The sequence below is a fragment of the Ictalurus furcatus genome, chromosome 27 (assembly GCF_023375685.1).
Source record: "Ictalurus furcatus strain D&B chromosome 27, Billie_1.0, whole genome shotgun sequence".
NCBI classification, from domain to species: Eukaryota; Metazoa; Chordata; class Actinopteri; order Siluriformes; family Ictaluridae; genus Ictalurus; species Ictalurus furcatus.
In genome coordinates, this window is record NC_071281.1 from 6,042,970 (window position 1) to 6,061,554 (window position 18,585).

Sequence of the window (18,585 nt, forward strand, 5' to 3'; positions counted from 1 at the left end):
CAAAATAATGAGTCTTTATTTGGTCACGTATACATTACAGCACAGTGAAATTCTTTTCTTCGCATACCCCAGCATGCCAGAAAGTTGGGGTGCAGAGCGCAGGGTCAGCCATGATACAGCACCCCTTGAGCAGAGAGGGATAAGGGCCTTGCTCAAGGGCCCAACAGTGGGCTTGAACCCCCGACCTTCTGATCAGTAACCCAGAGCCTGGCAGTGCTGGGGCTTGAACCACACTTAAGCATTTGATGTGTGAGGATGTTTGTACAGACATGGGACCCATGTGCAAAAATGTTTTACACACACCACAGTCTACATGTAACTACCAATCACATTAACCATATCTAAGATGGGAGTTGAAAAGTCATTTGATCTGTGAAATCTGCCCCAAGCCTTAAAAAATACAGGGTGTCCCAAGAAGTCTCCATACATTTTTGCCAGCACCACGTCAGCTGTGCCTTCGTCAATGGACGTTCGTAGACGTCCACTTCTCCGTCGGTCCGCAAGACTTGTCCGTGTTTCCTGTTAAAGTCCATAGCAACCTTGCGACAGCTTCCCGATATATATATATATGTGTGTGTGTGTGTGTGTGTGTGTTTGTGTGTGTGAACAATAAGTATATGAACAATTTTGGAAGACATTTTTGCTGAAAAGTGTTACCCTATGTATGGAGACTTTTTGGACAACCCAGTATTTTTGCTGGAAGGCAAGCTATGTGCAAGTCAAGGAGTTTATACAATCCATGTTGCTTCATTGGTCATTGATACTCCTTGTAGAGCTGATCTTGATATCAGGGGTGTCACCAGTGCTACATCTACACCCTGTTGTAGTGCACACACACACACACACACACATACACACACACACACTCTCTCTCTCTCTCAGCTGAGAAACATGTCTTAGGCTGTATGTGTTTTGGGCTGTGACTGTGACCTATCTGATCTACCCACACATAAGACTAGAACAGTAACACTAGAAGAGTTATATATGTATAGGGAAAGAAAGGGAAAACAAATTAGACATGAATTGAACTGATTATTTGCAGTCCAAACACGATGACTATTTCGTGCACAGGACAGTGCCACGCTTTCTGAACCCAGCCAAAGGAATGTTGGTCACGTGACGAAGGGCGTCATGGGGTGGCTAATTTAAAACCGCTTCAGACGGGGGCCTGGATCAGACCTGGATCAGACTCGCTTTTCTTGGGACAGAAACAAAGCGCGACAGAGCGAGGCTGATAGCGGATGCTGGCGAGCAACTTGCAGACACAGGTTTCCTAACTTCTGTTTGTGTGTGCGGAACTTGAAACAGAGCGATCGAGTAAGTTCATCAAGTTCACTTTTAACACATAGGAAGTAGCGCAGAGAAAAAGTCTTTTATTTATTTATTTATTTATTTATTTCTTTTTACACCGAGTTCCGTTATGTGAATGTAAGCGCTAAATAAAGATACTGATAGAGAACAGCAAGAAGAGGTTTGAAATTAAACAAAGCAAGTGATTATTCTTATTTCGAGATTTTTCCCCCTCGAAACTTTATTCTAGGCTATGCAAAAAAAAAAAAAAGAAGAAAAAGAAAAAAAAAGTTGCTCTAATGTGCAGTTTTAGTTGATTCTAGCCGCTCCTTTGTATTCGGAACTTATCCTGATGATTGTTAGAAAAATAGTTTAGTTTTAAAAAGTTTAATGTAAAGTTTGAAGCACTTTTTTTTTTTAAGCAAGGACTTTGCTAAAGCAGTTCTGGTGTGCCTTGATAAGCAAACCCCAATAAAGCAACAGGCTACTTCACAAACAGCACTGCACACAGCAATACTAATAACAAAAGGTATTGAAGTGAGTGAGTAAAAGGAGTTAGTGAGGAGGTGGAGAGAGGCAGTTTGTGTGCTTTTAGTGCCCTTGGCTCTGTTCAACCCCTCTTGACTTGAATGGGCTGATTAAGGCGAGCTGAGTCAAAAGGGTCAAGAGAGAGAGAGAGAGAGAGAGAGAGAGAGAGAGAGAAGGAGAAAAGAGAGAGAGAGAAAAAAGAGAGAGAGAGAGAAGAGAGAGAGAGACTCCCTCTTTTCTTCTCTGTCTTCCCCAATCTTGGACCTTTTCACCCAGCCTGTGTTTGTGCACTCGCTTCCCTTGCCTATTTCCTCCCTTCCTCTGTCTCAGTTCTCATTCAAGGGATTACAATCACATTTCATGCTAGACATAACATTCAGCTCGTCTTTTTGTTGTACAGCCTCCACGGTTGTGTGATAAGGGGGGCTGCGAAGTGAGTAACTGTTTTCCCTCTTGCTTTGAGTGTGGGAATTTTCCCCATACACTCCTTGCATGTGAATACCAGACATGTGGATAAAAAAAAGTAAAGTAGATCGCACATGATGTAGTGTGCATTCAGCATCCTAAAGAATACACGTCTTAGGCCCTGTGTTTTTCAAAGTGGTGTCAATGAGCCTCCAGGAGTATGTTTTATATATATATATATATATATATATATATATATATATATATATATATATATATATATATATATATAGCTTGTATTTTCTCATTTGTAAGTCGCTTTGGATAAAAGCATCTTCTAAATGAATAAATGTAAATGTAAATATATAGCCATGGGGTTTTCACATTTACTTATTTATATATGAGGTTACACAGGTGAGTAATTAACTACTATAAAGTAGAAGTATAATAATTAGATTAGCAGTATTAGTTATTATAGTTTGTTGACTGTGTATTTGAATATAATGAGCTTAACTTGAAGCTCAGTGAATGCCAAGAAGAGTAAATAATGTCAGCTTGAAGCAAAATGCAGTTTTAATGAAAATAGAAATACAAAATATTTTGAATGTACAGTATGTGATGCAGTGTAACTGTTTGGTTTCTGTTCAAGAATGAAAAGCACTAATGTTTTCAATAACTAAATATGATGATACATATTTGGTTAATCTACCTAATATTTGAGTAACTGGAGTGGTTCATTCGAGACAATTGGATGAGACAAAGAGTCAGTTATTTGTTTTTGTTTTTCCCCCTTTACTCTGAAAAGGGGGCCAAGGCTGCCAAAAGTTCTAGATATTTAAATGATGTGATAAAATGTTACTATCCTGGCACAGATAATGTATTTGTTGCGGCTCTAATGCTTTCTACGGGTCAGAGTTTTACACTGTGTACCTGTACCACCTTTATTACAACATTATTTTGATATTAATGTATTTGTTCATATGTTGTATGAGAAGACACATGAGGAGTAAATATGGTTTGAGCTCATGCAGAGACCACAATGTGCAGTTTAACTTCATGTACTGGTGAACCTTTTTTTTTTTTTTTAAACAGAGAAACAGAAGTGCAAAGCCACAGGGTCTGAATGCTTTAGCACTAAAGTAGTGATGCTTCTGCTCTGATGGTTTTAAAGCACTCAAGATTTCTTTTGAACAATCAGTGTAATGACCTGAGGAGAGCTGTACATGGATCTTTGTTTCCTGTGTGTCTGTGTGTGTGTCTGTGTGTGTGTGAGTGTGTTTATGGGGTGCTGTTTGGCTTTTTCTTGGTCAGTGGCTTTTCTCAGAGATGTAAGGACTGTTGCTTCCTTCAGAAAAATGCACCTCTCAACAGTTCCATTATCTTTGGATGATGTCTGTGTCTGTGTGTGGGTTTGGTGGGTGTGCTTTTGTTTTGCGTGTCTACACAGGATAAACAATGTGGATTTATGATGCTTAATCACAGACAGTGTAATCACAGTTTCCAGAAAATGTGGTATTGCGTTTACTGTGACAGCTGGTTTTATGCACGTTGACTCTTTCTCACTGTCTGGACTTGTGCCTCTTCAGTTCTGTCTCTGTTTAATCCTCCCTGCCTGTGTGTCTGTCTGTCTGTGTGTCTGCCTGCGTGTCGGTCTGTGGTTAAAATGTTTTAAAGCTCAGAAATTCTGTATTGATCTTTGAGCTACGTTCTGTAAGAAACCTACCGGTAATGCTTTTAGTATTTAGATTGGCCTACTAGACATTAATGAAGGCATTTTACTTAAGTGGGATGTTAGGGCACAACAGTAATGGAGCTAAGATGTGTTGGCAGTGAGATGGCTTTTTACACGTCTGAATGAAGCTCTTTAGAGCCAAGACCTCCTGATGAGAGCACAGCTCTGCCAGAACCAGCGAACTGGGTCACATCTTTGTGTTTTCTCCTCTGGTATGGAAATTAGTTTAATTCCAACTTGTCATGCAGCAAACACTACACACACACACACACACACACACAGACACACACACAGAAAAAAACCCTTGTCTTCTGAAATGGAAAAAAGAAAATTATGTGCAATTTTAATGCATGCATACATGTGTATGTGTGTGTATGTGTGTGTGTGTATGTGTGTGTGTGTGTGTGTGTATGTGTGTGTGTATGTATGTGTGTGTATGTGTGTGTATGTGTGTGTATGTGTGTGTATGTGTGTGTATGTGTGTGTATGTGTGTGTATGTGTGTGTGTGATAATATCTACCGTGTGTGCACTTTTGCATAAGTGTATGTGGGACTCAGTAGGTCAGAACAGCCTTGTTGAACATTTCCCATCACATTCAGATTGTAGCCCAGAGATACACAAACACACACAAGCACACAGTGGATTCTTCCTCAGAGAACTTGTGGTTTGCATTTATTAGCCACGGCACAGAAAAAGAGAGGCGGGGAAAAGGGAAGTGGGGAAAATTTGGAAAAGAAATTGTGAAATGGACAATTTTGAGAACCAACAGAATTGTGGGGTCCAGAAAAAGAGGGGTGACCGCTTTAGTCATGCTCCAGCAGGCAAGTGACACCTAATTAGAGATTTGGAGAGAACAGATACAGAATTTAGTGAGACAACAGACTATATTTATGGAGGATCTAAGTGAGGCCTAAGTATTTGAAAAGAGAGTGAGTTAGTGAGAGAGAGAGAGCAAATTTTATTGCCCATAGTTATGGCTAGCCATAAAGGTTTGGCGCCACATGATGAGAGGCTCAGGTGAAGACTGGAGTGAGACACTGAATGGGAATTTAAATGACACTGTTGGAGAGAGTCACTTGTTGACTAAGGACAGAGACAACAAGATCACTGTTCATGCCACAGCGGGTGACCTTTTGGGTTGTCCATAACTGGCTGATAGAGCTACAATACATTAGCTCGACAAATTGTTCTTAAAAATAATTAGGTCTAACTGAACACTGCTGAATGACTGGCTAAAACCTGGCAGGAAAATCTCCATTGTCAAATTAACACTGCCATGATTACATATGGTAGGAGCCACAATTCTGTGTGAACTGTTTTTATTTCATTACTTAAAACCAATTCAAACCTGATTATATCATGACTTGCCCAAAATTTTTTATCAATTTAAGATCTTTGTAAGTCAATGTATTTATATATCTTGTGTTTATCAGTATTGTATAATAGTATTTATTGAACAATGCAGAAGATGCAGAAGACTGTATTAATGATCATTGGTATAGTCAGCGATTTTGCCATGGATTAGCTAAAACTAGCTTAAAAAATCCAAAACTCAAAATCCACAAACATAACACCTCAAATATCTGCACACATTCTGCTGAGGCTAGAATACCTGTTGCTAGAATGCGAGTTTTAAGATTTGATTGTGTGTGTGTGTGTGTGATTTGTCCTGGTGTAGTGATGTCCCATGGTGGTGAATCTATTCTCTCCTCCTGTTTGCAATCCCATGCTCTTGCTATCGTCATGGAGATGTAAGCCAACGATAAAGAGTGTACTCAGCTGTAGGAGCCATGCAGTTTCTGAACAACAGCTCTATGTGGGTGTTTTTAATCAGACTGAAACACACTGAGTGAGTGTTCTTCAAAGACTGGCTTCTAATAAAACGAATGCAGCTGCAGGGACAAACAACTTGGTCTTAAAAATAAAGTTGTGCTTTATTAATTGTCACCTACACACACACACATTTCCATTGAGGAAATATGGTAGTAATGTGTGCTTTTGTGTAGGGCTATGCAATAGGGCAATACATATCGTGGTACGATGAAAAATGTCTACTGATAGATATTTTGCCCTGTCGTCTATATTGCCAATGTCACAAATCATTTTCCATTGGCCGATTTGAGCTAGGAGCTACTAGAGGTGTGCTGTAACAAAAACAAGCATGTTGGAGCATGACATAGCGTGAAACTCCCAGCAACACTCCGACAAAGAACAGGCATCTGCCCAAATAAAAGATTAGGAACTTGTACCTAAAAGGAGAGGCACTTCTTTCATTTGGATTCCTAAAAACTTGAAGTTGAATAGTGTTTTAATATTTATTTTTTTATATTTTGTATTTGTATTGTTCCCATTTTGACAATGTTATGTTTTTCTTGTTCTCACTTGTGATAGTTCTGTTCAATATGACTTCCAATAAAATGGAGAAAAGAAAAAGTGCCTTTCACTAGTGTTTAGTTAACAAAATGATCAAAAAGCAGTAATGAATACAAGGAGTTATTTTGTATAGATAATCTTTTCAGTAATTTAAGAAGACTTAATATATCATGATATATATTGTTTAAAGATATGAAATTATCCATATTGTGATATAAGATTTCGTCCATATCTACCAACCCTAGTTTATGTGTATAAAATTTCAGCTCTGAGGTAAGTCCGTAACATTCCAATATATTTTTGAACCTAAAGAGCCTTTTGGATGTCAGGCAACTAGTAAAATAGTAACTAGTAAATTAGTGCTAAAATCTGCACTAACTGCTAATTTAGAGCAAACCTGAATATTATACAAATGACCATGATTGACCAGCAATGGCAGTGCTCTGAATCTAGTCAAAATTTAGGAAGGAATGGAAAAATATTGGTACTATTTTGATGTCCCTTGAATTCCCATAAAATTTTGATATAATGTGGCATTGTACCTAATTTACACACCATTAAAGTTCAGTAATTTAAAATACAGTATATTGTACATAACACTAATATTTAATCTATAGTAGTACATGTGCAAGTCAACGTTTATGGAGTTAAACTTTTAGAAATTAAATAATCTTACTACAGTCCCAATTTTGTACCCATGTTTATTCTGTGCTTGGGGTATATTAGAATATATGATATTGTTTTGTATGATTGTTGTGCTTTTCTGTGTTTATCATAATTAATATACATGATATTATCCATGAGAAGAACATAGATTGCTGGATATGAAATTTTGAGTATAATGTTTCTACTATTATATAGACATTTCTTAAAACATCTGAAGATGTTTATTTAAAGCCAGATGAAATATTAGTAGCCTATTTATCTGGGCTTTATTTTGTTGCCCATTATTTGGGATAGTTCTGGTGGATTTCTGAAATGAAGCAGTCACATTTCAGACTATATACCGGTTGTGAGTGTTGCACTATCCAATCGTGGGATTTCTGCAGGTGTGAGAGAACACACATGCAATTACTAACACAAAATGTAACATGGAGTGGTTTACTGCAGTGATTTCTCAAAGTGTGTCAATGAAGCATAGCAGTTCTGGGATTTTAGTTTGTTACAGTAGTCAAAATCACAGTCCACCATTATAAAATATTTTTTATATGTATTTATTTCAAGTTATTATACTATAGTTGACAATTTGACTGGTCATTTAATTGAATGGATTTCAACCAAAACCTAAATAGGTATTTAAAACAAACAAAAACAAACAAACAAACAAACAAACAAACAAACAAAAAAACTGTCAGCTTAGAGCTAATGTATTCTGCTGGTGGAAAGTCCGGAATAAAAAAGCAAGAGATGGGGTTAGGCATGCTGCTGTGATATAAAGTCAAATCAATTCTAATTGATTCTTTTTTAAATTCTCTGTTATGAGTGCATACAGTGCACTGAAGTGACAATTTTTGTAAAGACATTTAATTAGATTCTACTTGGATTCCATCTATATTTTTAGTCCTATAAGTATCCAGCTTGCTGATAAATGTTTACAGAAAATGTGCCTTCTGTGTTCTCTGATTTTACTTTGATGTATGTGTTTTTTATTTAGAAACTAATCAGTCCAAAATACACATAATGTCAAAAATAGATACTATTGCAATGGAAAACGTGACTTGCAGCATATAGGGAAAGATCATGACAAGCTGGCAGAACATATGAGAGTTGTTTTCTGTCTTGAGTGCCTTTGTGGGTGTTCACTTATGTGTGAGTCTGTAGTATATACTGTTTATATATGATTCCATGCCTCTATGATATCAATACATTTGGTGAGTGTGGTATTTCCTTACTTTTTTTAGACATTCTATTGATTCCATTAGTTATAGGATGCTCTGAGAGATGCCAACTGCCTGGTTCATATTTAGTAGCCACACCTGAATTGATTCAGTCAGTTTTAATTATTTAGTAGTGGGGTGATAGTCTTTTACAGTACATGAAATCAGGAGAGTACCATGTTGGCATTGAGTTGTATAAGAGTGGGTCTCATCAGATAACACAGGCACAGCTTTGGGCCACAGTAAAATTGAAAAAAGCACTGCACTGTAGGATTTTCAGTGTCATATCCCACACTACACAGCTCCATCCATGACAGCGTAGGCATTAGGGGTATTTGTATATCCAGTTAACCATTTAATGGGACTGTATTCAAATACTGAAATCACTATTCAGGTATGTGTTATGCCCTACATACACTTGAAAAAATATGAACACGAGAAACCATGTGTGGGAATGTTTAATGCAGAGAACAGTACAGTCGTGGTGTGCATGTTAGAGGTCCTGACTAAAACAGCCTCAGGAGCAGGCAGCTTTTACTCTGTAGGTGTGGGTGGGGTAGGCAGTCAGGCATCACGCTTGAAGGATAAAGGGAGATAATGCATTTCCAATAGGGATGTCACAATACCAAAAATCTAGTAGTCGGTACCGATACCACCAAAAGTACGCGATACTTGATACCAAAGTCGATACCACAGTGTGGTATAAAATTTAAAAAATAAAATAAAAAAACTCTCCTGGAGGACATCCTTCTCTGGCTGATACTGGCAAAGAGAGGGGGGGGGGAGGGGGGGTATTTTAGTTATTAAACACTGTCTGACAATGAGTGAACATGCAATCCTAAACACGCGTGCACACACGCACACAGGTGCGCGCACACACACGCATGCACACAGACGTGCACACACAGACACACACACACACACACACACACACACACACACCTTATATTCTGAATGCAAGCATTAGTTTAAGTTCACTGATATGATGGTAGGCCAAACAGATTTATTAAAAGCATGAACATTTGAATAATTATTAGTGACAGTAGCTACATTTAGCTGACAGGACACGGGCTGAATGGCGATGCATGGTGGCCCATTAGGAGGTAGTTTGTAACATCGCAATGTGTTAGCGTTGTTAACAAACAACTGGCTATTGCAAATATTACATGGAGCATAACGTTAGCTGGTTTCACGGCCACAATGCCAGCTGCCTCAAACAAACATAATATAGGGTCGTCTTTCAGGTGATTCGCCAAATTCCAGGTGTTTCCTCGCTTTGTTTGAAATGAACGATAGCATCCGATACAAGCTTTCCTCTCTTTTCCTCGGGGCGGGGCGGAGCTAAACTTAAAGCTAAGCTAACCTTTTGTAGTTTTTCCTGTGTGCTTGTAGGCGTTCTTCTTCTTATTCTTCACCACTTGTGGACTGACTTGCGCGTATTTGCTGCCCCCATCAGGTCCGGAAGAATCGCAACCTCGGTACTTTCGTTACAAGCAGTACCAACGGAAATGCAGAAAAACAAGTACCGTCACGTTCTAAGAATGTTGGTACCGAAGTATCGGTTCTCGTTCCCATTGTACATTAAAAAAACAAGCCCTTTCATTTTACACTATGCTTCTCTCATGTGGAGCATTCCTTTCAGTAAATGATTTAGTAAATATAACATGTAAATATCTATACTAATTATTTGCGCTTATAAATTATAATAATTAATAAAATATATGATTATTATAAACATACATTTCTTCTGCGATCAACTAAAGTTATTCAATCCAATGAGATCCATTACTACGCTGTGGTAGTTAGAAGTTTCACAAAGTTTAAAATTTAACCACCAGAGTTTCTGAAATATTGAGTTGACAATTAGTAAAGCTTTTCCTGTGCTATGCATTATATTCAGATTGTTTCTGTATAATGTATATGTCTGTTAAACACATAAAGATGTGCAACAGGAGAAAAGTTTAATTGCAGTGGAAAAAATACACAAATTAAACAACCCTTTACCCCACACAGAGTTGTTACACAAATGTTTGTTCATTAACTCTTATGTATCCTAGTAGGCATGTTTATTTATATGCACAAAAATAGCAACAGAGTACAGGAAAAAAAAAATTGCATACTCACCACTGAATTAACAATATGCAGCTTTCATACAAATGAATTCTTGTATCCACACAGAAATAATGCCCAAAATTACAAGTCTGTTCATTGCATTTGTCTTGAAAAACAACGGACACAAAATAAATCCATAATGTATGAAAAAGATGTGTTGGAAGATAATGAATGAATAACAAAATAAGAATTCATGCTCTGTTCCTTGTGAAAATCTCTTCTGTGATACTTTCTCTGAGACTTTAAATGTAAAATGTGACATTTAAAATAAAATTCAATAAAATCAATAGTGTTGTTTGTGTGCTTGGCTATTTTAGGATGCGTGGCTTGTTTTCTACCATCTTCCTGCTCCTAGTGGCCTTGATGATTATCACTACGGAGGCTGGAAAAAACAAGAAAGGTAATTCTTTATAAAATCATGTAATACTTAAGGTCAGCTTAGCACCAAATATCCAAATAAAATTAGATTACAGTTGATGCAGTTTTTTTTAGCAGAAGAATAACGCTAAACTTATAATAGAAATTATCTCATTTTATCCAGTTCTTTTCTGAGTGAGCCATGTAATAATTATTCTAAACACCATTCTTACTTAATTATGACAGGTTAATATTAAGTAATAATAGACAACATTAGTAAGAAACACACAATTCAAGCAAGTATTAAGAATGTAAAATAAATTACCATGTGCTATGCTAGAGAAAGGTAAAGGATCGAAAGGGGCCTCCGACTGCACAGACTGGCGTTTTGGGAGCTGTGTGGCTAATAATGGGGATTGCGGAAGTGGTTCGAGGGAGGGGACATGCAATGAACAGACCAAGAAGCTGAAGTGTAAAGTGCCCTGCAACTGGAAGAAGGAGTTTGGTGGTGAGGCTTCAAAACACATCATGTTATATACAGTACATTCAAAAAGTAATCAGACCCCTTCACCTTTTCCTAATTTTATCATGTTACAACCTTACAAAAGTTATGTGTATGTGTATGTTTTTTGTGTTCAGCTGACTGCAAGTACAAGTTTGAGAAATGGGGTGAGTGTGACACTGCTTCAGGCATTAAGAGTCGCTCTGGCACCCTAGTGAAGGCTCTCTATGATGCTGAGTGTCAGCCGGTCATGATGGCCACCAAACCCTGCTCAACCAAGAATAAAGCCAAGTCCAAAGGTAAACATTTTTTTTAATCACAATTGTACAGTGAGTAATACTTGCTGTTTGGATTATGGTGGAGGTTTTATACGCAAACATTGTAAGCTCTTGTCTTGGTGAGATCTCAAGGCCTTCAGTGGGTGTTTGAGTAGGATGCTGAATCGAACATGAGCCAGAGGAGCTAGAGTGGAGAGGGAATCGCTCTACAGACCTGGAGCTAATTTTGTTCCAGATTTGCTGCTGAAAAAATATTTGTAGCTTTCAAGCATGACATAATATGCAAAAACTTTGGCTTACATTCGTCTGTGAACTTATGTTTTATAATATGCAGTAGATATAAAATGTCTACAAAGACCTATTAAAAACCCTATTATTTGACTGTGCTCAAGCTTAACCAAGGACATTCTAACTCGTTCAAAAGTAATTATCACACACTTACCATCATTAAAGTGATTCTGATTAACCCCATGTAAAGATCAACCATTTCTGTAGGATTTTCTTGACATCTTCTTGGTCTGTAAATGGCTTACAAATCATCTGCGGGATCTTATTGTAGAAAGTTATCAAAAAGACATAAAAGGTACATAAGAAATTTCTTTCATCAAAAAGTGGAGAATATGGGGCACCACACTGACATTACCAAGAACAGATGGCAAGTACTGGTCACTCCCTGCATGTGACAGTAATCTCTCATGTTCTGCATATGCCTAGGCTATGGGGTAGGGTGGCTAGACATAAGCACTTTCTTACAGGAAAAACATCCAAGCCATCCAACATTTTTCCAAAGTGTGGCAAAATGTATTATGGTCTATTGAGACCAAGGTAGAGCTTTTGGGCATTAATTCTAAAAGATATGTTTGACAAACAAGACAGCTTATCACTCAAAGAGCGTCATACCCATGGTGAAGCATGGTGGTGGCAGTATCATGCTATTGGGCTGCTTCTCTTCAGCTGAGACTGGCTAAATATTGTAAATATGTGGCACAAAACCTGCAGGCGAAAGATGAAGCTGAAGATGAAGAAAAATTGCTCCTTCCAGCACAATAACGATCAAAAGCACAAATCCTTCAGAAGGCTTTAGGAGAAGTAATTCAGTGTTTTGGAATGGCCCAGTCAGAGTCAAGGTTATTTTCCTTAAACATTTCTATTTGTTTTTCACTTGAATTTTTTTGTTTGCTGTATCACATTAAAGGTGGAAAAAGATCTGACATAACTTGGTTTAATTTTTTACATCACAAAAACAAGAAGACTCTCCCGTGGCAGAAAGCTTGCTGACTGTTAAAAAGTCCGGACACCTGAGACTCCTTAAATTTTAAATCAACCAACTTCACCATATCAGCAATTATACCTTTTTATTTGTTACATAGAAACATGTTTTAAATCCATTTAGGTGAGCATCGGCAATACAAGTTCCTGTGTAAGTTGTTTCTATAGTAATAATAACATTTGAATTAGTGCATTAATATAAACCTTGAATATGTCTTGTACTTGGAACTACTATTGTAGAAAATTATACCATATAATGTATGTTATATATGAAACTATTGATAATATATGAAACTACAACCCCAATTCCGAAAAAGTTATGACAGTATGAAAAATGCTAAAAAAAAAAAAAAAAACCCCAAAGAGGAGTGATTTGTAAATGTACTTTGACCTTGTATTTAAACAAAAAAATGTATATAGACAAGGTATTTGATGTTGCAATCAATTCCATAGTGTTTTTTTACATTTTTTTTTTAAAAGTAAACGTTTATTTTGAAATTGATGCATGCAACACGTTCCAAAAAAGTTGGGACAGGGGAAATTTAGGACTAATTGAAATAAGAAGGTGATGTGAAACAGGTGAGGCAATCATCTAATCATAGTATACAAGGAACCTCTAAAAAAGGCCTAGTCCTTCAAGAGCAAGGATGGGCCGAGACTCTCCAATCTGCCAACAGATGCGTCAGCGAATAATCCGACACTTTGAGAACAACAATCCTCAAAGTCAAATCGGTAGGATTTTGGGCATTTCACCTTCTACATGCACAATATAATTAAAAGAATCAAGGAATCCGGTCAAATCTCGGTGCATAAAGGGCAAGGCCGAAAATCACTTCTGAATGCATGTGATCTCCGATCCCTCAGACGTCACTGTTTTAAAAACCGTCATGAGTCTGTAATGGATATCCTGGCATGGGCTCGGGAATACTTGAGTAAAATTTTATAAGTCGACACCATTCGCCGCTGCATCCACAGATGCAAGTTAAGGCTTTACAATGCAAAGCAGAAGCCATACATCAACACTGTCCAGAAGTGCCGCCGACTTCTCTGGGCTCGGTCTCATCTGAGATGGACAGTGCACAGTGGAATCGTGTTTTGTGGTCTGACGAGTCAACATTTCAAATAGTTTTTGGACAAAACAGGCGAGGAAAAGGGCCATCCAAGCTGTTATCAGCGTCAGGTCCAAAAGCCAGCATCTATCATGTTATGGGGGTGTGTCAGTGCCCATGGCATGGGTAACTTGCACATCTGTGAGGGCATCATTAATGCAGAAAGATATGTACACATTTTGGAGCAACATTTGCTGCCATCCAGAGCAGGACAACGCCAAACCACATTCTGCCTGGATTACAAGTGCATGGTTGTGTAAGCAAAGAGTGCTGGTGCTAGCATGGCCTGTCTACAGTCCTGACCTGTCTCCGATTGAAAATGTGTGGCGCATTATGAAGTGCAAAATAAGGCAATGAAGGCACCATACAGTTGTGCAGCTGAAGAAATTCATAATGGATGAATGGAGAAAATTCCACTTGCTAAACTTAACCAGCTGGTATCTTCAGCACCTAAATGCTTAATTAAAATAAAAGGTGATGTTACACAGTCAACTGTCCCAACTTTTTTGGAGTGTGTTGCAGTCATCAGATTTGAAATGAGTGTATATTTTAAAAATAAATTAAATTCACTAAGTAAAACATCAATAATGTGTTCTCAATATAGTACAGGGTGAACTGAATTTTCAAATCACTCAAATGAATTATAAATATTTAATTTTTTTTTTTTTGCATTTTCCTTACTGTCCCAACTTTTTTTGGAATTGGTGTTGTATTTTAAATAATTCAATAGAGAATTTAAACTATATGATCATTTAATCTGTGTGATGAAAGTCTATTACATGTTAGTTCTTTGGAACTGTGAGTAGACATTATAGTACATTACACTCATTAAATCAAAATTGAATGCAGTTAAGCTTCACATTGCGCTGCCACAATGTGCTAGTAATCACTGTCTTTGGGTTTGTGCTGTAACTTAACCACCATATGGGCTAAATTAAACATTTTCATTTAGCAGACACTTTTATCCAAAGCGACTTACAAATGAGAAAATACAAGCAAAGTGATATATCAAGCATAGAACAATACAAGTAGTGCTACCATATAAGATTGAAACATTGATCCTGTGTCTTTTTCCCTTCTGCCCAGGAAAAAAAGGAAAGGGAAAAGGAAACTAGAAAAAAGGAGACATCCAGCAATGGAAATGTGATGACCAGCCCTCCAAACCACAGCTTTTCAATATTCTAGCCCACTGTCTCTCTCTTTCTCTCTCTGTTGATATGTCATACACTAGACACCTTTCTTCTCCATGCTGTATTACAGTTCTAGAGCACAGGAATGTGGCTACTGTGATATGATTGACAGATATTGTATGACATCGTTGTTTCACAAGGGAGAATGAAATGCTGATGTTTGGAGGAAAACAATCCTTTGGCTTTTTGTAGAAGACAGAAATATTACTCTCTCTGTCAAAACCTCACAGTTCATCTGACACAAGAACTGCTCACACACACACACACACACACACACACACACACACACACACACACACACACACACACACACACACACACACACACACACACACACACACACACACACACACACACACACACACACACACACACACACACACACACACACACACACACACTGATTTTTCATATAAATACTTTTTTTTTAAAATAAAATTGTGTGATGATGCAATAGAGAGTTACCTGAATAGTGGAGTGTATGGCTCGTGTTTTAGAAAGTCTTACTGCTTTTTGTAGGATCATTATCACTTAAAATAAAAGATATTTTGCAGTTCTGTTCTGTTGGCTAAAATTTCCATTTTGTAATTAGCATTCACCCAGCCAGATTTGGTCAATCTTTACAATGTAAGTGGCAGCACCAGTGTGATTAAAGCACAACATTCACTGTGTGAGGAAAGCACACTTACTGTAGCTACCTCTTTAGCTATCTAACATGATCTATCCACATAGATAGTAAGGTTATAAAGTAAACAAAAACATTTCTACATGGTTTTAGTGATTTTCGATCAGCTTTGGCTGTTTACTAAAATTCAGCCAAAGTGACATCCAACATGCTTTCCCAGATTGCCGCATGAATAAGTCAGGCTGTTCTCTAAAGTTAAAGTAGGCGACCAATGGTATACTAAAAAAAACAACCTAATGTTCCTATCATTTAATGAAAACCATTCTCTGATAGTAAATATACTATTCATTATCACTGAGGGAATATTTTCATGATCTATTGTCCAGAACACTGTCAGGATAAATACCGGTTTTCTATAACTCTTATATTAGTATATGGTCTTTATTCGGTTTAATGCATTAAATACACATACAAACATATGTACAGGCTTTCATAGTTATTTATGGGGTCATTTCTACTGATAATTCAAAATCACCAAGCATGAATACATCCATTCCCCACACCAATAGTGGACTATATTTAACTTGGCCAAATATCTTACAGTTTACATTTGGAGCATGCCCCATTAAAGAAGAGACTATGTTTGATTAAGTCATTGTTTTACATTGATTGTTAAACATATACTACCATACAGCAGGTGCTGGGCCTGTTTTGTGGCAAAATAGAATTTGGTCAGATGCAGGTGTATGTGTGGTTGGAAACAAATGGAACAATTTGAGAAAAGCTGAACAGATATTTGTGTGTCAGAGAAATTAAATCAAATTGAAACATTTATGTACCAAAATCCCTAAATAAAATCGAGGATTTTGAGATCACACACACACACAAAAAATCTAGTGAAATTTATTAGGGAAAGCCTTGTGTACAATTGCACACTGCTCTGATATCACTCTGGAGCATCCCAATGATTTCAATACAGACCATTAGTAGGAACAAAAAAATGTAAAAGACAAAGCTTTCCCATTTTTATTTATCCAACATAATAAAGACCACAATTTTCCATCTTGGTGAGACATTATTGACCCCAACAAACTGGAGAGATAAATAACAACAAATAAATCACTGGAGAGAGAGGTGTCATGAATGTCGTGTACAAGGATGCGCACTGCCCTGAAATTGCACTCCAGAGAGAGTCAGCCAAATGAAAGGTTTTCTGGATTCTAGGTAAACCATTTAAAATTTAGTTCGCTGTTAATAGGTCTGTCCTGTAGCTTATTATTAACTGTATTGCTAGTTAGTTAGTTGTGATCTAGCTGACTGGATAGCAAGTAGTTCATCATGAATATTCATGACAGGCAGTTCCTATGTGTAATATTTAAAGCAACAAAACCAGTGTTTCAGTGAATATAGCATTAAAGAGGATGAATTCAGTGCTTATGTGTTTGCAAGCAATGTCCCAAATATCAGGATTCTGAATGTTCTGGGAGACATTTTCTGATTTGTTCATTAATGAAAGCCTGTTCATTTGAGTATCTGTTTCAAAGACCAATTCTTAATGTGTGTGGCTTCCAAAGCTGTTTATAAGGCAAAATAATGTTTAAAAAGGCTTTTAATAGGCAGCTAAAATCAATAATAAAAAAAAAATATTGCTAGGATTAAACAATTATGAAACAAGGAAATCCTATCCTATCTCTCAGACAGATCCTTCAAGGTATTATGGAGTGGAGGGGTTTCTGAAACTCAACAACTCACAACTGGGGTTCCCCAGGGGTCAGTTCTGGGTTCACTGCTCTTTTCTATTTATACTACATCTCTGGGACCTGTGATTGCGTCTCATGGCTTCTCATAACACTGCTACAATATGCTGATGACACCCAGCTCTATTTGTCCTTCCAGCCTGATGATCCATCTGTCTCAGCACACATCTCTGGCTGCCTGTCTGACATCTCAAACTGGATGAGGGAACGCTACCTTAAGCTCAAGTTGGCAAAAACTTAGCTTCTCGTCATCCCAGCCTGCCCCTCAATCATCCACAACCTCACCGTACAGCTTGGCTCAACCACACTCAAGCCAGGACAGCCTGAAACCTTGGGATGACTTTCAATGACAACTTGACCTTTACAGACCACAACTGCACAATCCTGTAGGTTCATTCTGTACAACATCAAGAAAATCAGACACTATCTCACTGAACAGGCTACGCAACTACTAGTCCATGCTCTTGTTATCTCAAAACTGGACTATTGCGATGCACTACTCTTGGGCCTCCCAGCCAGCTCCTTCAAACTCCTTCAGTTGATTCAGAATGCAGCAACACACCTTGTTTTCAACCAGCCCTCTTCATCTCCCTCTACTGGTTTCCTGTAGCTGCCTGCATCAAATTCAAGGCCTTAGTGCTCATGTACAAGACCTTGTCTGGAGCAGCACCTCCCTACCTCAATACTCTTCTTGAGGTTTATGTTCCCTCACGCAACCTGCGATCAGTTAACGACCGACGCCTGGCAGTGCCTATCTTCAAAAAAGATAGCTCTTGCATTGCTACTGTGTGCACTTTGCTTCTCTAGAACTCAATTAAAAATCTTGTATGGTAGCACTATTTGTATTGTTCTCCACTTTATTTATCACTTTGCTTGTATTTCCTCATTTGTAACTCTCTTTGGATAAAAGAGAGCTAAATGAATAAATGTAAATGGAAATGCCACCATTCAAACTTTTTCATCACCATACTAGATTACAATAAGTTCACTCACTAGCTGATGTAGTTAAACAGTGAGCACCAGCATGTTAACATTTTTAACTAGGTTTTAAAGCGCCCCTATTATGCTATAGTGCCAAATTTTGTTTTAAAGGTCTCATACAATGGGTTTACGTGCATCCAAGGTCAAAAAGCACTTTAATTTTCTAATAATTTACATTACCTCTTTTTCTTTGTGTCAC

The 18,585-nt window shown here is 37.6% G+C and overlaps 1 protein-coding gene across 1 annotated transcript; it reads left to right on the plus strand.

Annotated features, from left to right (window-relative positions):
* The first annotated feature begins 1,152 nt into the window (after positions 1–1,152).
* On the plus strand, positions 1,153–15,583 carry mdka (midkine a). Its single transcript, XM_053617189.1, has 5 exons — positions 1,153–1,317; positions 10,636–10,718; positions 11,016–11,183; positions 11,315–11,476; positions 14,920–15,583. The coding sequence occupies exons 2-5, from the start codon at positions 10,637–10,639 to the stop codon at positions 14,946–14,948; spliced, it is 441 nt and encodes a 146-aa protein (XP_053473164.1). The 5' UTR covers positions 1,153–1,317; position 10,636; the 3' UTR covers positions 14,949–15,583.
* The last annotated feature ends 3,002 nt before the right edge of the window (positions 15,584–18,585 follow it).